Genomic DNA, 20,088 nt, shown 5'->3' on the forward strand with positions numbered 1-20,088 from the left:
CTCTCATCTGATTTGCATTTGATGATAAATGTTGTAAAAATTTTAATCCTTTTTTTCCTTCTTTATTGGACAGAGCCGTTCTAAAGCAAAGAATTCCAGTGGAGGCCCCAGGTATCAAGGACTGGTGATTTCCTCTTGGAAAGACCCATACCTGTACCTTGATGTTGCATGCACAATCTCTCTGGTAGAGAAAAAAAGACACAAGCCACTGCAAAGTTACAAATTTATTGATCTGGAAATAATTACAAATATCTCATTAAGAAACTCCTCTGGACAGACACAACAGTTCCCGTCTCAATTCAGCCACTCCTACCCTTAACCCTGACCTTTCTGTACAAGGTTGGGGGAAGCCCCAAGGTGGTAGGTGGCAGGTAAACTGAGTCACGGCACTCCAGCTACCTAGGAGGCTTGCCCAATTCCTTCTACCAACTCTAGGGTCCTGGAAATCCTCAGGTCCCAGTAGCTGATTCACAGGGGTCTATTCTCTTGGATCAGACTTCCTCTGAGAAAATCCATGGCTGGCCAAAATGAAAGTCAAAAAAGGCTGTAGTACAGGAACTTGACGGCTACAGTCAGGATGCCCAGACCCATCAGTGGTACCACCCATTCAGCAAAAGGAAGCTTAGGGGTGGGGACTAGGGGAAGGTGGGGGAGAGGGAAGGAAAGTCCTATGGAATATACATTCCAAAATCCTTACATCTTCTCAGCCACCAAGCCCCATGTGAATTTCCACCACTCACAAAAGCAAAATGTTCAACCTGAAGATACAGTGACATCACCAGATCAGAAATGTACAACCATCAAATTCAGATTATACCCCAGCTGGCAAACATTGGAAGCTGGATTTAACTCAATCACACTAGATTCCTGGGTACCAGGCTGGATCCACTAAAATTACAACTGCACTGGATTCCATCACAACCAAAAGGAATGCTTTGTATCTAGTAACCCAAATGCCACCCCCACCCCAATATCTCTACCCGTCCCCTGCACGTAGATTTATCACAGCCAGGTACATCTGCTCAGAATGTTTTCCCCACCATTTCAAAGAATGCATCCACAAATCTAAGTGATCTTTCCCATAGATGAAAATAATCACTCACTCATGCATTTGGGGTGGGGGGAGGGGCTGTAGAGGAGGCGGCAGATGGCAGAGCTAAAGCCTTAAAATCAACACCCCAAACGTTTGCCAAGACCTTGTCTTTGCAAAGCCAAGAGATTTTGTGGTCCACTTTAGTCGTATATTAAAAGGATGCCAGAAAAACAGGCCTGCATGCTTCAGCATTAAAAAGTTTATGTATGCACATCTTTAAAAATCTATTACTTCAAGTTAACTACAAGAGGTTTGTTTTTCCAAATGCCTCGAGCCGCGACATAAATTTCACCTCTTTTTCCTCCCTCTTCCTGTTTTGACTGTTAAAAGAACCACCCACAAGTCACTGCTCTCCCCCTCCCCAAATCAGAAAAGGGTTTCCTTCCAGAAACCGGGTTGGTTTTTCTTTCGTTGGGGAGGAAACAGGAAGGAGGTGGGCTGGGCCTTGGACAAAATGCCCGTCTGCACCAGGATGCCCGGGCCAGGCTGCGCATGGGTGTGTGAAGTGCTTCCTGCGACATTCCTTGGTTTGGCTGTCGGGCATCTGCGCGGGCGGGTGGAGAGCGGCCACCAGGCCCTGCGGTGACACACGCATCGCCTTGGAGATGCTTCTTTTCCTTTGGTCCGCCCCCGCCCCTGCTCTGGCCAGACTCACACTCACCCATCCCCATCTGACTTTGTCCTCACCAGAGCTCACTCTTTGAAAATAAGCTTTGGATTAATACCGGGTTATGTGCAGTGCGGCAGGCAGGGGGCGAGGGGCTGGAGGGGAGGGGGCCGCGGGGGAGGTCACAGAGTCCGGGGCGGGGGCCGCACGGGCCGCCTAGCAGGAGACTTCCATGGATTTGGGCCCCGCGCTGTTCCCGGTGGCCCCGGAGCTGGGGGTGATGTCGAGGCGGGCGGCCTCGCTGGTGTGGGAGCGGCTGCGGGTGCCCTCGCTGGTGTGGGAGCGGCTCCGGGCGCCTTCCAGGGAGGTGACGCTGGAGCCGGACGCTGTGCGGGAGCGCATGAGGCGGGTCATGCTGGCGGAGGGCACTGCGGAGAGAGGGGACGAGAGAGGGGACGTGGCGGTCGGGGGGGAGCCCCGAGTGAGGCTCCGGGAAGACCGGACCCAGGCGTGTGGCAATGGGATCCCACTAAGGGTTCTGTCTTCATCTCTCAGCGACGCGGCCACTGGGCTCGCTGTCATCATTGTACATCGTCACGGAGGTGGCGGGCAAGCACAAGCCCACCGTGGGTCACCTGAGTCCTGACCTGGGTTTGGACCTCAATTCTGCCCGTTGCTTGACAGCTGTGTGACTTTGGGGGTATCCCTCTCCGAGCCTCACTTTTCCCAACTGTAAAATGAGGGTACTAATACTGACAATGTCCCCCCAATATCAGTGTGTGTGTATATGCCCCCTACCCCACAGCACCAGCAATTCCTGGAGGGGGAAGGACATTTGAGGTCAGCCGGGCTGAGCCCTGTACTTCAGTCTGAGACAGAGCTGTCAGTCGTCATCTTTCTCCTTTTCCAAACTCCCAGCTGGCGAGGCACTGGCAGGGAAGGGCTTCCCCAAGAACTTCAAGTACACTTGCACATAGTAGGTGGCCCATAAATGGAATGAAGATAAAACCATCCCCCCCCTCCCCCATGTAAGCGTTGCTGCAAAGGCCCCACTGAAGAAAGGATGTGACAAATGGAGGCAGCTGGTGAATGCAGGCGAATGCAGGGGTTACATCACCCGTTTGGCTTCCGGGGACAGACACCCACAAACAAAATTAACCCCTGCTGAACTGAATTCCCTTCTTAAGGAGCCAGGTGTGTGATCTGAAAGAATTGAAGTCAGTCCCTTGATCTGTCCCTCACATATTCTGAGCCCCTAATTCTGGACCAGAAACATGGGCGCGTTTTCCTAACCTCCCAGGGGTAGGGTGAGGCCCAGCCCATCATACTGAGTATGTGCTCAATAAAGGATTACTCTCTCTGTCTCAGTGGATGCCTCTGCGACTATGGTTTTTCCTGTCCCACAGCCTGCAGGCTGCTTCGCGAGGCCTGGCTGAGGCCTGGCTTTCAACTTCCCTTCTCCCCAGAGCACACTTGCAAAGCAGCGCTCCACAGCCCAGGCAGGTCCAAGACAAACGAGCCTCAAGTCAGGTCCTGCCAGGTAAAAAGGAAACGAGGGCTGGCCAGAGGCTCTCTCCAGTGCTGCCCTTGGCTGCACACTCTGCCCACAGGGAGAGCAGGCGAGAACGGAAGGACACCCGCAGGCAAATGTTTGTTGCTGGAAGAGGGCACCCTGGGACACGCGTCCTGCCTGAGGCTGGTGAATGAGCTTGCGTGGCCCATGGGCTCAGCCCCGCTGGCAGCAAAACGTGGCCAAGGCCAATTATAAGACTTGCAGCAAATTCACCAAACCTACCTGCTGCTACTTTAAATGGGCAAATAGTCAACGTCTTGGAGAGAAAAACAAAAGAGATCAGAGGCTGAATGGCTTCCTAGTTAAAAGGGTCACAGGGATCATAATTCCCAGTATTGGGCAGGAAGATCCAAAAAAGATGTCAGGGCCAGAACCCTGGCTAATATTCCAAACGATACCAAATGTAGCTGTTTTCAGCAGAGTTTAAACTTGATACTCTCTGTCCTCACTACAGGATTGCACTTCTAAAAAAAGGCCAGATGCATTCGGCCTAAAAAATAAACTATAATCCTCAAAAGAAGAAGTAGCAAGCTTATGAATTAGGCTTCTACTTACCCTTCGATTCCTAATGATTTAACAAAGACACAAGCTGTCTTGAATATAAGTGGTTTTACCACCCATATGCACAGCACTTTACAATTCTCAAAGAACTTGAACAGATCCTTGGCTTAACCTTGGCTCCTTGCTTAACCTGTCGAAGCCCCAGTCTCCACATTTGTAAAAGGAGGGTAAGAATATCTCAGTGGAGTATTGTGATGGTTAAGTGAGAAAAACTAAAGGATTTATGAATAATCTTTCATCATCACCATTATTGTCAGAAATCACTACCATCATCATCGTTACCATCTTCCTCACCATCCCTCAACTTAACTGAGAAAGCCTATAATCAAATTTTAAAAGGTTTTCATCGTTTCATTGTTTCCCTGTTTGTTGTCTTCTTGTTGCTTAAAGGATTGTTAATCCTCACCTAAACCTAAAAAATTCCCTGGTGTGAAATAACTTCTGCTCAACAGTGGAGGAAAAATGAGCAATTTAGGAAAAAGGAGAAACTAGAACCTCTAGACTTCCTCCCAACCGCAACACACCTAAACGTTTCTTTCCCCATCCTGCCCAATTTGTGGAAAGCTGAACCTGGTCGAGGTGATGGAGAGAAGCATCCAGATCTGGCTCAGGGCATCCCACACCTGCCCCCTGACCCACGGCATGCTGGGATACTCCATACTTACTGTAGCCCATGCCCTGCACGAAGTACTTGAAGGCCTCTGCTAGCTTGGCCGGCTGCAAGGGAAAGGCGGGAAGGCACGGTCAGTTGCTGCAGGCCCAGGCCACCGATGGCCCATGACGCTGTGGCCCCGTCCTTAGAGAGAGCTGAGTCTCAAGAGGCCTGAAGCCAGTCACTGCCCCTTTCTGGCACTCGGTTCCTCCAGCGGGACAGTAAGGAAATCACAATCCTCCACCTCATCTCCCCCAGCACCTGGCGGGTGGGACCCCAGAGCACCTGCTCCGTGCCGGAGAATCTCCGGATTCCCTTTCGGGATTGGAGGCAGGAGAAGGAGGGGGGGCAGGGTTTGATGAAAAGGACAGCGGGAAATTCACATGATATTACATTTCAAAATAGAATACAAAGCCATAGTTGTATCAAATCACAAGAACAGACAAATTCCTAGAGATTAGGGGTTCCTGGGGCAGGGGAGAAGGGAGAGTTCTTGCTTCACGGGTACAGAGTTTCCATTTGGGGGGTGATGAAAAAGTTTCGGCAATGGATGGCGGTAAGGGTTGCAAAACATTGTGAACGTGATTAACGCCACTGAAGTGTACATTAAAAAGAGTTAAAATGGCAAATTTTATATTACATATATGTCACCACCATATGACTTTTAAAAAAGTTATTAGACTACAGATTAAAGTGAGTTCACTTGTTAGGTTGATGGGGTTATTTGTGGGTGGGGAATTGGGGGAGTTTATCATCATGCAGCAAGCACACGACACTGCTGTGTTTACACGTGCATGCACACACACACTCTCGCACACTTCTGTCTCCTCCCCTCTCCACCCACTCCGCGCTGGCCTTGAGTGCCCCGGGCGCTGCCGCAGCAGCAGAAGCCTGTGTGATACAGCACGGTGAAGGCGGTCTTTGGGTTCTAATCCGCCATTGCCAAACCACACCCCCTTGGGCCAATGCCCTCACCCTTGTGAACCCCAGGACCATCTACTCTCAAGGAGTTTCTGGAGGATCAAATGAATCCTCACATGCAAAGGCCATTTATGACAGTAAAATGGTCCACAAACTGTCGTCAGATGTCATAGCGAGGTGGTGACAGCGGGCGTGAGGCCCGCAGGAGGGGAGGAGGGGTGACTGGGACACCGGTAGAAATGCCCCCCACCTGCGGAGCCCGACAGCTGTGTCATGGGGACTCACCTGGGAGATCTGCGGGAGGCCGCCACAATCCGCCATCTACGAGACAGGATGCTGGTCAGTGCCAAACCCTCAGCCAGGCTCCTGGTGCTCCTGACCCAGTCCCAAACGGGCACCTACCCCCTGCCCGACCCCAAAGTTCCCCGCTGGGGCATCAAGTGGGGACTGGGCATGGTTTGGGCAGGAAACCCAGCCCTGCTGGGCAAGGCTGCTGCGCATTTATTACCATCCATCTCTGTGTCTGCCTGTCCTTTAGCTCACGCTACGCCAGGGGCTCTGCTGGGACCACAGACAGTCTCAGGTCAGTCCACGACAGCCCGGAAGGGATGACTGTCCCCATTTGGGAGGCAGAATGTGGGCCAGAGAGAGCTTGTTTCCAGCCAGGATCTGCCTGACCTGGAGCTGTTCACCGCAGGGGGCCTTCAACACACATTTTCTTTAAAGATTCCCTCCAAGGAAACTGCTAGACTGGAAGGCTTCTGGCCTGCTGGGGCTCCTGATTAGCACCCCTTTGTAAATGTTGTAACTTGCAAACTTACTAGTCAACTGATAAACCCAAAGCCATCTCCTCTCAATCAAAGCCATTTCAAAGTCACATCAAAGTCATGTCAAGTGAATAGTTACTGAGAGATGGAAATGGTCATGTCAGAACTGTATACAGAAACCCAGGCAGCCAGGGAGAAGGCGGGGGCGAGGACGGCCTGGAGGTGGTCGGTGAGTTGGAGTTGGGGGGTGGGCATCAGAAACCCAGAGACACCGTCCAGGCCAAATATCCAAGGGTGAGCCCCAAGGCCCCGCAGACCTGGGGCAGCCCTCAGTTTGACCCCAGTGCTGGTGACGGCAGATGAGAACTTCAGCGCAAGGGGGAGACTCCCCAGCAGGAGGTGCAGCAGGCTGAGCTGGCTAGCATTGGGTGGAAGTGTGCTCTGATCCCAGATCTACTATCCAGTGGGGCACCTGGCCTCAGACAGGTCACGGACCCACTCTAAACGTCTCTTTCCTCACCCCCCTCATCTTCCTAGGAGCAATACCACTTAGTCTGCAAGCTTCCTGTGGGATTACAGACGTGGGGTCCAAACTTCCGCCACAATGCTGCACAGGTCCAGGCGCAAACATGTTTGGACAAAGGGTGCTCACCGTCCCAGTTTACAGAGGGTAGCCCATCAGCAGCCCCAGCGTCTTCCAATCTAGCAATCCCCCTTTGAGGGTGTCTTGAAAGAAAACCTACATAAAACGCCTAGTATAAGGACAGGCTCCCCACCCCATAAGTATCAGACACATTCCTTCCAAAGGCAATCAACTTTTTACAGTGGGGAGCAGAGAGGCAGTGACCCAGAGATGCCCAGCTCCTGTCCTTTCTCCCATGCAGGCCCCCCTGTCAGATAACCTGCCCTCATCGGGGTACAACCAGGCCAGGGAGGGCCCCTCGAAAAGGTTCCTAACTCTCATGCTGCATATTTAATCAGGGCTACCGCACACTCACTGTCGGTTTGGATTGTGCAATCAGCCACAACTGGCAGGGCGCTGGCTGAGGTTGCGACAACACTGTCAATTCCAGCCTCCGGAGAAAGCAAGCACACCATGCACTCACAAGAACTTGCCGGGGAGAGTCTTGCCCTCCAATGGTTTTGGGAGGCAGTTTCCTCCTACAGCCAAGCAGAGCCCCTCTCGGAGAAACATCCTGGCCTCACCCTGGGGAAAGCCCCCATCCACGCCATTCCTGGACCACCCCCAACTGACTGAGCAGTCACCCCAAGGCCGGCCCCACCCAGAGACTTCTGGGGTCCCAGGGAGGGATGTCCTCAGCTTTGCAGCCTCCAGACGACCACCCTGTGCCCAATATGTCTTCATGAATAGATAGGTAATTATTTCCTTGGTTTTGGATTATCAGCCTTGCCTCCATCAGCCACAACTCAGTTTGGCAGGAAGCTTGGGGGATTATAAGAAAGAATGAAGGCAAACCATCATTGTTTCCCCAGTACCTTGAGGAGAGTGGTTTTAGTTGGGTCCAATTTAGAGTTGCACTCTACCTGCACAAGGGAAGGGAAAAAAAATGGGTTAATTTTCTACCTGGAGCCAAAGCCATACCTTTCCCTCTTCCCTGCCACTTATCATCAAAACTCTGGTATTCCAGTGAGTGCAGAAGAAAGAATGTGGGCTTCTGTATGAAAAAGATGCCAGTTTAAAACCCAGCCCTGCCAATTTCATTGTTAAAATGGGGATAACACCTTTCTCACTCAGTGACTATGAAGATTAGCTAAAATATAGAAGATGCTCCAGAAATATTTGTTAAACAAATGGCCTCGATTAACCATCTGCTGCCACAGATTCTGCAGGTTCAAATCCCTGGATCCAACAACTGTTCTTTACATGACAAATGCACATCCACCAGGATGGCTTCTCTCTTCAACTTTTCAATGACAGAACACCCATACGTAACCTATGATGTTCAAGATGCTGACAGAATTATCACCTCCCTTGACATGAACAGTATACCTCTATTGATGCATCCTGTGACTATGGGTCATGCCCACGTGAAATACATGGTTCATGAGGCACCCTAAATATTTACCACGTGAACATCTGCAAATTCCTCTCTGCAGACCAAAACACAAGGCACCACCCCAGGACAGCCCCTAAATTTTCTAACTCCCCAGTTGTAGGGATGACCGAAAGATAGTGTCCTTCTTTTGCTGCCACAACATCGCAGGTGGGAATTAAGGCAGGAAATGAGCCAGAAAGCCTTGCCTAAGCTGACTTCCCAGGTGTCTCTGCTCTCCTGCCAGACAACTAGGCACCAGCTGAGTCTGAAAGCTCCACCAGATTCCCAAATGAGAGGAAGCTCTTGGCCAGGAAGCCAAGTGGCAAACACATCCATGTAAACAAGCCAGTGGGAAGCAGACTGGTGCATAAGGAGGGCTCGGGGAAGAGGCAGATGGCCCACTGCCAAGCAACAAGAGCTGGCAGCCACCACGGAAAGAAGCTGGAGGCTGGGCCCTCTACCCAAAGGCCCGTATGGTATTTAAAAGATGCCACATGTCCAGGTACAGCCAGAGGAGAACAGGGTGGCCAGGGAGATGTCACACAAAGTCAACCAGCCTGGGACTGTCCAACTTAAAGAGACACCGAACTAGGCTGAGTTCTCAGTCGGTTCATTCCTCACCTCCAGGAGACACTGCTCTCATTAAACGGCCAGGCAGGGCCCACTTTCAGCCCAGTGCTCACCCCCTCCATCCCTCGAGGTCAGGTTCTCTCCATGCCCCAGGAGAAATGGGGTAGAGTGGATGGAGGACTGACAAAAGGATGCAGACATCAGGAGCCTGTGGTCCGAGATTTCCACAAACTACAAACCACCCAGGCAGGGATGTTCCCTCTGACAGAACCTGAAATTACAGTCCCCCCTGCTAATGCTGCTCCTGCCCTGGGCTCCGGAAAGCAGCCCTGGCTGAGCCTGGAGTCTTCTGATAGGACGAGACACCAATCGGGGAGCTGACCGTCCATAATGCAGGCAGGACATGCGGGGACAGAGCCCAAGTCTGGAGCCAAGCAGGACTCCGTTGCACTCAACTTCTGCTCTGGAGCAGCTCAGTTAACCTCCCCGAGCCTCAGTTTCCTCATGTGTGAAATGGGATCATAATATTAATCTCACAGGACATCCACAAAACACCTGGAGCAGTGCCTGGCCCAAGGAGATGGACAATAAGTGAAGGTATTTTGCACCTCGCTCAGAACAAATCTCCAACCTAAACATTAGACCAAACTACAGGCTAAGATCAGTTAAGCCCTTATGACTTTATCTTATCAAATCCCTACATAAACCCTCAGAAGCAAGAGGAAACCTTGTTCTATAGAGCAGGATGCTCAGGCTCGGAGAGGCTGGGGGACTTGGCCATGTCCAGACAGAGGCTGACGGACAGCCGAGGGGGACAGAAGTCAGGACCCAACACCCAGGCCTTTTTGCTCAAAAACTTGCCTCCAGAATGTACTGTCGTGATCTTGCTCCAGCTCCCCAAAGCCTGCTCTTGTCTGGCAAGGAGTTTGTTCTCTTCTTCTCTGACCCCTCCTAAGCACTGAATATGGCCTCCATCTTGGGTCACATGCATTTTTTAGTCCAGGGGAAAGAAAACAAGGAGCAGGCAAGAAGGAAAGTGCCAGGGGCTGCAGGAGCTCTTAGCAGAACAGTTCTACGTACCACGGCGTCCACGGCAGGAGAATCGTCCCCAACCACCAACAGAGATGGGCACCTGGGAGCAGGGGCAGAGGCGAGGAGTTAGCACAAGATTCATTTAAAGATTCTCACACACCTAGGCCTGCCAGGCAAGGACCCAGAGCCTAAAAAAAAGGTATTCTGCTTTCCCCAGTACCCTTTGCTCTTTCGACTCCTTCCTCCCTTGGTTTTGTTCTTTGGATAAAAAGGGTTAGTAGTCATTTACACCTTAGTCTGAATTTCAGCAAAAAAATCTCTTTGCCTTGATGCCTTTATTTTAAAGCCCCCCTCTGCCTCAAGGCAGAACTTTGAGGTGATCACGAAAGAGACAAGAATGACATGGCTGACCAAAGACAGGTGTGAAGGTTCAGGTGTTAAACAATATGGTGCGTTCAGGAATGACAGAAATACAGTCCTTACTGGTGGAATAACAGTTAGTTGTGCTCATGTCTCTTCCTCCAAGATTTCTAGAGCACTTTAGGATTGGTCCTGCATCTTATTCATCACTAGACTCTGGGAAGCAAAGCCTAAGTAGGTGCTGAATAAATGCTGGCCAATGAACAGTCCACAGCCCAGCTCCAGCCTAGGTAAAGGGACACCTTAGGAATTAAAGTTGCCTGCCCAGGGAGAAGACCGAGTCAGACCTGGGCATGCTCAGTCCTCAGGTAGAACTCAAGGGGCCCTCAGTGACCACACATGTGGCAAGCCTGCCGAGCTCAGAAGGCCCCACTGGCAAGTGGAGCAAGGCTGAAGGGACAGTAGGCAGATCCACCCATGGTCAGAAGGGGAGGGCAAAGGAACTCACTGCAGGGTGACAGTGTGGGCTCCAGGCATGGGCCGTTCAATCTCCAGGTCCCGCCGGCTGTGGGCAGCAGAAGACGTCATTAGCACCCATGCCAGGGAGCACCTGCCATTCTGGCCAACCACCCCACTCCTCAACCTGTGCCAGGTCATGTGGTTTTCCCAAAGCCACAACCTCTTGGTGGCCAAAGCAGGATCCATGCATTTCCCAGGGAACCCGACTCATGGTCCCCGACGTGTTTTTTTCTTTTTTTTTACAAGAGTACAAATCATGTCCTCCACTACAAGGCTCCCTGTGTAACATCTCCCCCCCAACCTGGCCAATGGACCAGCCTCCCAAAAGGCCCTGGCTCTTTGTTTCCCAACCCGCCCAACCTCCAGTCTTCTATATAGTAGCCAAAATGATCTCTTTAAAAACTCAGACCTGATCATTTGACTCCCTTGTCCTGAACCCCCAAAGTTTCCCACTGTACAGGCTTAAGGCACAGTGTGGGCCCAGCCCAGCCCATGCCCACCACCCACCCTGCAGGCCTACACCCTGCCTCACCAGCCTCCCTGCAGCTTCCAGCAAGAGATGCTCTTCCCCAGCTCACCGCCTGGAGAGAGACAGGCAGGGCTGGGTTCAAACCCCACTCCACTGCTTACTGGCTGTGTGTCCTTAGGCAGAATACTGATCCTCTCTGTGCCTTAGCCTTGGAAGCAGTAACCAGTGATGACAATAGCACCCTTACCTCAGGGTTTTTATGAGGAATCAGTGAGTTCTATGCTTCCCAGGGGCAAGGAAACCTGTGGGGTCTTGGTGGTTGTTCCTGGTCCCCTGCGTCCCCACAACCCAGCCTGAGGCCTGCCTGCCTCCAGTTCTCAGTGTTCGCTAAAGAAATGGACTGCTGAGCCCGCCAGTCAGCAGTGATGTGGTGGGAATATCACGAGTACCCCCAGAACTGAGATGTGGTAACGATTGTAAAAGAAAGCACCCTACATTTTGTTAAGGACACTAACGCTCTTCCTGAAGTGAGGGCATTAACATTGAGGAGATGAGGCTCCTTCCTGCCCCTCTTCTGGGGAATGTGGCAGAGCTGACTCAGCAGGCTGAGAAGATTCCAGAGCCCCTGGCTGACCCTTGGGGCGCTGAGCCGCCCCCTCCCCAGCTGTGCTCTAGACAAGGACCTAGTTCTACATTATCTCTTTCCCTGCAATGACTAACTCACCTCCTGCAGCCCCCCAGTGCCTCCCCTCCCAGAGTGCTCTGCTGCTCCCCCCACCCCAGTTCTTCTCACATCTGGCCCTTCCTCAAGGTCAGCCGTGAGCACCTGCATTTGCCTCTGAACCTGAGTGCCTGATTGCACCCCACTCGTGTCCCCAGAGGTCTCGGCTAGTAGCCGAAGGACTTGCCAGGCACCCATCCTATTCGCCCCAATTCAGGGGCTGCACCTTCTCCTACTTTTGTAATCCTCATCTCCCTCGCCCAGTGTTCCAGACATGCAAAGCGGGCCTGGCGAACGGCTGGGGGTGGCTGAGCGCCCCGATACCTGTTGTAGGCGTTGATGAACAGGTGCAGGTTGCCGGGGTTCAGGTCATTCAGGATGTGCTGGCGGTAGGTGTGGACCACCTCCACGTGACTCTGCATTTCCTCCTGTGTTTACAGAGGGAAGAAATACCCCTCCTTGGTGCTGTGACCTTGGGCAGGTCACTGACCTCTCCATTCTCCAGGTTAATCAGGTACAAGGTGAAGATAATCAAGCCTGGGCCATAAGACTGCCAAAGAGCCCTAAAGCAATCTTCCGGAAAGCTGCAAGTTGACACACAGGTGCAAACTGGTATCTGAGTGTCAGCTGATAGCAGGAAAGAACGCAAACCTGGAAGGTCAAAGCAAACCTGCTAGGCTCAATTTAGGACATTTTGAATTGAAGTCGATCCCCCTGGAGCTAGAGCTTATGCCCATCACTGATCCCCTTTCAGGCAAGTTCCTTACCCTCTCTGAGCCTTGGTTCCCTCAAAAAAAACGAAGGGAGACGATATTACCTGCTTCACCAGTTGGTGGGACTAAACTGAGATTGTACACACAAAAGCCCTTTGTAAATGGTAAAAGAAAAAAAAAGATGGAAGTAAAAGAAATATATATATACATATATTTAAATGGGAGGAGTTGAAAGGAAGTTCTTCACACTTGAAAAACAAAACCAACTCAGGCAACTGGAAGTTGCCGGAAAGAAGGACAAGCTCAGTTCCCACAGCGGCCAGCCAGAGCCTGCTGAAGGTCAGCCTCAGCAGCTCTCTCCGCTTCCTCTTCTGAATGTGATTTGGGACAAACAAACTAGTTATGAGCTTGCTCTGTTTCTCATTTGTAAATCAGCAGTCACTGTAGGTTTCCCAAAGTGGCCTGATGGGATCAGCGGTAAACAGAGCAGGAAGGGACGGGAGCAAAGAGAAGCCAGCCTCAAGCCCGAGGTACCCTCAAAACAGTCCACGGTTCACATAAGTAACCAAGAGTTCAACTGCCCAGAAAAGAAAAATCAGGGGAAAAACAGTCTGAGAAATCACACTGGGGCTTCAGATCAAAATACAGTTGCAGCAATGGGGGCACCGCAAATCCCATCACCTGCCCACGTATGTCCAAGTGTGCCCCATCTCCAAGGAGTCTGGGGTACCCCAGGTCAGACTCTCCCCTCCTCTAAGGAAATGTATGTGATGACTGATTTTACCAAATTCCATCGGTTTCAGATGGCACCCTCAGTGGGGGAGAGCATGTGTCATGAACTATGAATGAAGCACAAAAGAAGAAAGAGACCAAACCCTACGGACATAGCTTGTTGACCCCGAAGCCGAACACCTGCTTCCCTGGGCCCCAGACACTCACACTTTGCACAGAATGGGTAGGATTTGGTGTGTGGACCACGCATGGCACACAGGGCAGGGGATCCCAGCTCAGGCAACTGATGGGGATTTCCAGAATCTGGGCCCAGTTCAGTGCCCACAGCACTTCCTTCTCCTGGGCTCCTGGCCCCAGGATGGAATCAGGGGACCGGGGCTCCGAGGGTGGCATGCAGCTAACGCTGGCTGCACGAGGCTTGGTTCTGCCTGCCCTCGGCGGGGCTGACTCTGTAGACCACTGACCCATCTATGAGGCAGGCAACCCCGGGGGCAGACGGCCAGTGGCCTGCAGTGGTTCCGAGATGGGCTGCTGGAGCCACTCACAGGTTCAAATCCCGGCCCCACCCCTCCCTGGCTGTGAGACCTTACACAAGTCACTTAACCTCTTTGGTCTCAGTTTCCTCATCCATAAACTAAGACCAGAAATAGCACTTTTTGTACAGGTCATGGGGCTTCTGGGTAATTTGCATGAGTTGTTACTTGTCAAGTCCTTAGTCCACACCCAGCATACAGCAAGCTCCATGGATGTCTTCGCTATGGGCATTATTTGTAATGGCCAAACACCGCAGATAGCCCAGGCGTCCACACACAGGTGAACAGAAAAGCAAGTTGTGGTATGTCTGCACTAAAGAATGTTATTTAGCAATAAAAGAGAATGAACTATTGATTCATGCATCAGCCTGGATGGATCTCAAAATAATTATGCCAAATGAAAGAAGCCAGACCAAAAAAAGAGTACCCTGCATGTGATGTCATTTATATACAAATCTAGGCAATGCAAACTAACCTGTAGCTACAGAAAGCAGCTCGAGGCTGCTGGGGAGGAGGCAGAGAGGTGCTGCCAAGGGGCACGGGGAAACTTTTGGGGTGAGGCACATGTCCATTATTTTGAGGAGAGAGATGGTTTCATGGGTATAAAGATATGTCAAAATTGTCAAATTTTATACTTTAAATATGGACAGTTTACTGTACCTCGATGGAGCTGCTAAAAAACATAATCCATGGAAAAAAAAAATAAAATGCCTAATGTGACGATGCTGAATGGATAATGGATGCGTCATTTTGCAGGCATCTGCACGGAGGCCCCCACTCCATCTTGCCTGGGTCATCTCTATCCCCCACGTGGCCCCGTGTAATTGCTCGGCATAAATGCCAGGCCGTGCACTCACCTTCCCAAAGAGGTGGGACAGCACCATATCTGGAAGGGCTTGGGTCCATCCAGAGATCTGGGAAGGATGCAAAGCAGGTGGATTAGAAAGTTAGCAGGAGAGAAACCAGGTGAGCACAACCCCCTGCCTTTTGGGCATTGCTGGGCTCCCCCAGCACTCAAGCCTTGAGAACACACCCCTTGGTGGGAACGTGCTTACCTGGCCCGTTACCTCCTGAAGCTGGAGCCCCTTGAAGGCAAGGCCTGGGGTTTCCATCTGGTTCCTTCTCTTAGAGCCCCGTGCCCAGGGGGTGCACTAAATGTGTGCTTAATAACCTCTCAACTTGCTCCCAGAGTTCCAGCTCCAAAAGCTTCCCTGGTCCTCTACAAGGAGGACTCCACTTCTTAAAAGCCTCATCTGCCTCTTCTAAACACACACTGAGCTCCTTCAGTCTGCACCCCAGAACCTGCTCAGCCCCCAACTATCCCTACTGTATCATCATGTAGTTTTCCCTCAAGTCAGTTTCCTCTCTCAGAATATCCTGAGGTTACTGGAAACTCTCCTCTCTACGTCTCCTCAATGATGGTGCTAGGTATACAGCAGGAATGCCATAAATGCTAGGAATACAGCAGGAGCTCCATAAACACTAGGTATACAGCAGGAGCTCCATAAATGTGTGATGACCTACTTCAGCATCGGGCAGACCTGGAAGTTCTCGGCTGAGCCCTGACCCTGCCATGCCCTCTGTGTGGCACAGGGCAGGCTTCAGAGCCTCTGGACATCAGACTTCTCATCTGTAAATGGGGGTGCTGGGAGCTCCAAACCACAAGGTTGAGGGGAGGATTACACGAGGCAACTCCGTATCTGACACATGACACATGGTCAGCACTTGACATAGGTCTTTCTCCCAAGGCTGGGGTTGACAGGAAGGATACAGCGTGGCTATTAAAACCCCACAAACACTCCTCAGGCTCCCCTTCAGCCAGCAGTCAGTGCCGCCAGCCCTCCAAGTCTGGCTCAGAACAGCTATCAGGGAGCCAAACTGTCTGATCGAAATAGCACTTCCTTTGCTGGAAAACAACAGGGATAGTGTTCTGCTCCTGAATGCCGTGCCGACAGGAGGGAAGGGCTCTTCTGTTCTGGTGGAAGAAATGCACTATCCGAGTGGCCAGGACAGGGGAACAGGGAGGGAGGGCATGGCCCCTTTAAACCTTGCAAATCCCCTGCCCCCCCACAGCCACCCTGAACCTGGCAAGAGCACACTTTCAAAAAGAAAAGCTTTGTCCTCTTTCAATTGGAATGATTCCCCCTGCTTGGCAAATAATGGGGACTTGGAAAAAATAATCATTCAAAAAAGATGTACAAGGGACCCTTGGCCACGAGCCAGGACAGAGCTGCCTGAGACAGCTGGGGTAACTTTGGTCCAGGCAGCCTGTCCTGCCGTCCAGAAGCCCAGGGGCAGGTCTGCAGCTTGGGCACCTCAGTGTCCCCAGCACTGGGACAGCTGGGTCACGGTAGGCATCGGGCATCTGCCGAATGAGAAAGCATCTCCTGCCGAAATGGAGGAGGCAGTGAGCACAACACAGACGTGAAACCCCAGCACCGTGGGGCCCAAGAGAACTACGTTCAAGTTCCAGATCTCCTGCTACCTGGCAGACACTCAATAAATGCTACCAGTCATCATCATAAAAGGTAGCAGCACATAGGAGGAGCTAAATATTTCTTTTCCATCATTAACCTGTGCCTTCCTAAGATGTGAAGCTTTTGCCTTTGTATCCTCAGCATCCTGAGAAAGCCTAGGACATGAGAAGTACCCAGCAAATACTTACTGACCCGAGCTATGCTAATCAAAGCTGGCTCAGGGTCCAGGTCCCAGTGGTATCCCTTTGGATATGACCGTCCTATTTAAATAATCTCCTGAACAGCAAGTAGCCGAGGTGATGTTCACTCATCTGAGCAAAGCAGAGGAAAAGTTGCTTTCTTTGCTGGGGGTACATGGGGGATAGTGGAGGGTTGGGGTCAAGGGGAGGGTCAGAGAGAGCGGGACCACCTGCAGGTCTGCACATAGGGGTTCCCCTGCCTGCCCACCCCCAGCCTCACCTTGGAAGCAGCCCAGTCCATCCAGCCTTCTGCACAGGGGTTCACGTTGATGAGGACCAGGCCTTCCACCATCTCGGGGTTGTTCAGCTAAAACCAAGGCAAGAGGTGAGAGGAGAACCTGGCTATCTTTAACTGTGAAACTAAAGCTCAAGAGAAAATAACCCAGAAAACTAGGCTGCCACTTTAGACCCCCTTCCTCCCCCCAAGAACCTTCAATCCCATCCTTGCAAAACTGAGGTTCTGGTACAGCAGACTGTGGACTGAGGTCCTGGAGAGAGTGGAAAGAGGAGGCCACAGGGAAGTAGAAAGCGCACGTGCTTTGCAGACCTGCCTGGGGCCCTTGCCTTCCCCTTGCTGAACGTCAGCTTGCCCAGCTGTCAAATGGGTATAATAAACCACGGACCTCATAGATCCAGTGGGCACATACCTCGCAGTAAGAACTCTATGACCAGGAATCCTAGAATACAGTCAAGGGTGTTTGTTGTTGTGTGGTTTTTTTTTTTTGTTGTTTTTTTTTCTTTAATCTGCTCAGAGCCTGGATAACTATACCATTTTGTATTCATGTCAGCATTTCTAGCAAAGCCCAACAGCCAACAGATAATAGGTAGTCAAAATGCATATGACTGATTGAAATGAGGATCAATGAATTTTTAAACAATTGTTTGGTTACGGATACAGAGGATCCAGGACCAAGTGATTTGGGCCACTGTCACATTAATGCAAGTGACCCACTGTCACATTAATGCATGTATCTCTGGGTCTACTTTAGAATCACATAGGATCCAAGAGTACGTTGACTACAAAAGAAAGCTCAGCTATTAAAAAAAACAAAAAACAAACAAACAAAAAAACTACCCACGACCCATGTAGAATATTCAGTGACATGAGGAACTGTCCACAATAGATGGCAAGTGAACAAAGCAGATGACAAAAGAATAAGGAAAATACAGTATTTTAGTAAAGGAAGAAGAAAAGCTGGGAGTGAGTACAGGTGTGTGCACAAACGTCGCGTGCTCTCAGGTACACGTAATCGTGGGACGCACACCACCATCTTCCCTTGTGGTGCTTATTCCTTGAGAAAGGGCATTACGGGTAATTTCTTTTTTTTCCCTTTTGGGCTTTTTGATGTTTTTCCAAGTTTCCTCCTTGAATGAATTTTGTTACTTAAAATGTAATTTTTAAAAAAATGCCAAAGAACTCACAGCAAATCGAGTGAGGATGTAGGCACCGGCTCCGGTTCCCATGCCAATAATGCTTTTCAGCCTGGAAGCAGATATGAACCCATGTGACACAGGGAATCCACTTAAAAGCCTCCCCCTTCCTCGTCTCTAAGGAATTCCATCCCCCCAGGGTCTGTTCGGGTCATCGCCTGGGATGGCTGGGGAGCCAGACAAAGCAGGAGTACGCTCCCGGGACCGGCCTCCGAGGACCCGAAACGCATCATGCTTTAGGACTTGACAGATGACCCTGACCTTGGGGAAAGGCTCATCCTCTCTTCCTTACTTCCCTCCCAGCTGCCTCCAAGGATCCCAGACTGTCTGACATTTACGAGAAGTCCCATTAGAGCAGCGTGTCTTCCCACTCTTAATCTTTATTTTGGATCACAGACTTGGAAGGAAAATAAATTGGGCAAGAACCATGAGGTATTGTCCTTGCCATAAAGACCCAATTAGAAGGAAATGAGAGAGCTGGAGGAAGGAGGGCTGGGGAGAGAGCAGCGGCTCAGGCAGCCCTATCTAAGGAGGCTCCACTGGCTAGAGAAGGTAGTGCAAGAGTAGGACTCAGGGAAGGGGGGCTGGATGCCAGCCTTTGGGGTGACTCACTCCCTCAAGGAGAAAAGCCGGAGTTACAGCAGCTAGAGCAGAGACTGTGCCAAGAGCACCGCTAATGTTTAGCCAGCATAGCACGCCTCTTTCTTCCCTAATCATTAACCCCCAATCTAAATTTTAGCGTTGATGCCAGATCAAGGTCAAAGGACAGACATACTGACGGTCGCACTTCCCTGCAGACAGGTGGGGGAGCTGACCCCTCGCCCTTACCCGAACTGGTGAAGGACGCCGGGAAGCATTTCAGCCAGCTGATCCATGGATGGGTACATGTACCTTGGGACAGGAGATGAAGATGCAGTTAGCAAGGGCCACAGAGATGGGCAATCCAACAGCGATGTGTTCGGGGCAGGGGCTGGGCACCAAACCTGCCCCACGCACCCAAACTCCCCAGCCTGGACCCCTTCAGACCCCCGTCCGGAGCATCCCATAGCACATGAGAGCCGACTCCACCAGACAAGGGACCCCCTCAGGCCTCCCTCATTCTCCTTCTATTTTCTAAAGTCAACATTTATCAATTGCTTCCTCAGCTCCAAGTCCCCTGCAAAGCATTTTATAAGCACTACGGGCGAACTCGTCTTCAGGACAAATAGGGGGTTGCCACGATTTCCCCCAAAATGAAGATTATAATGATCATCGAGGCTGAGGGGTGGTGACTCGGCCCCACAGAAGAGCAGGGACTTGAACCCAGGTCTCAAATGATGTCTTAGGATTTCAAGGCCCACACTCGAACTCACCAGACTTTTGGCTCCCCAAAAGGAGGTCAGCTCTCCAGGGATGCATTCCTGACTATAGGGAATTCCCTACCATAACTTCCTCTTTCCAAAGAGACACTCTAGCAGGCGCTTGGGGGAGCTGGCGCCTCACCCGGATGAGCTGAACGCACTGGGCCACCCAACTTTGGAAAGTGGGCACCCAGGGGAATTCTAGGGCACGGGAATACCCTATTAGCATACCCTCTGGGAGCAAAGCCTCTCTTAACACAGGACTGGGGACTTCTCTCATCCAAGCTGCTTCGCTAAAGCAGGTATGGATTAGGAGTGTGAGGACTTCTGGGGTCATTTGGCCCATGGGGCACTCTGGGGCTACGCACTAAAAAGTGGAGCCTTGCAGAAAGTAACAGTCTCCTGTTGCCTGAAGTGCACAGAGGGGGCTCCTTGCTCCCCCGTGTCCACACCTCTCCAACCCTGGGCTCCACCGTAAGTCACCTCCCAGGCTGGCACCTGCCTCTGCCTCCAACATCACTGCTCTCCCGAGGCCGCCCTCCCCACCGTGTCCCTGCACCCAGGCTTCTCCTCCTGGCTGCCTGCAGTCCCCATGCTTCCTCTCCCCTCGGGCTCCCCTCTGCCTCTTCAGAAGCAAGTGTGTGCACAGTTCCTCTGAAATTTCCAGAAGCTGGGTTCCCTTTGGTCCAGCCGGTGCCACCAGCCCAAGCCAGAGTTCACA

The 20,088-nt window shown here is 51.4% G+C and overlaps 1 protein-coding gene across 2 annotated transcripts in view; it reads right to left on the minus strand.

Annotated features, from left to right (window-relative positions):
* Positions 1-209: 209 nt before the first annotated feature.
* The window catches only part of NDRG1 (N-myc downstream regulated 1), a 53,312-nt gene continuing 33,433 nt past the window's right edge, over positions 210-20,088 (minus strand). For both annotated transcript variants that reach the window (XM_037802438.1, XM_037802439.1), the window contains 11 exons: positions 18,856-18,918; positions 18,019-18,079; positions 16,817-16,903; positions 14,738-14,794; positions 12,227-12,330; positions 10,702-10,758; positions 9,882-9,933; positions 7,672-7,719; positions 5,693-5,728; positions 4,500-4,551; positions 210-2,128 (listed from right to left, as the gene is read on the minus strand). In XM_037802438.1, coding sequence (XP_037658366.1) covers positions 1,917-2,128; positions 4,500-4,551; positions 5,693-5,728; positions 7,672-7,719; positions 9,882-9,933; positions 10,702-10,758; positions 12,227-12,330; positions 14,738-14,794; positions 16,817-16,903; positions 18,019-18,079; positions 18,856-18,918 — 829 coding nt within the window. In that variant the 3' untranslated portion in view covers positions 210-1,916. The remainder of the gene's footprint in view (positions 2,129-4,499; positions 4,552-5,692; positions 5,729-7,671; positions 7,720-9,881; positions 9,934-10,701; positions 10,759-12,226; positions 12,331-14,737; positions 14,795-16,816; positions 16,904-18,018; positions 18,080-18,855; positions 18,919-20,088) is intronic.

This window comes from Choloepus didactylus, chromosome 14 (genome assembly GCF_015220235.1).
Source record: "Choloepus didactylus isolate mChoDid1 chromosome 14, mChoDid1.pri, whole genome shotgun sequence".
NCBI classification, from domain to species: domain Eukaryota; kingdom Metazoa; phylum Chordata; class Mammalia; order Pilosa; family Megalonychidae; genus Choloepus; species Choloepus didactylus.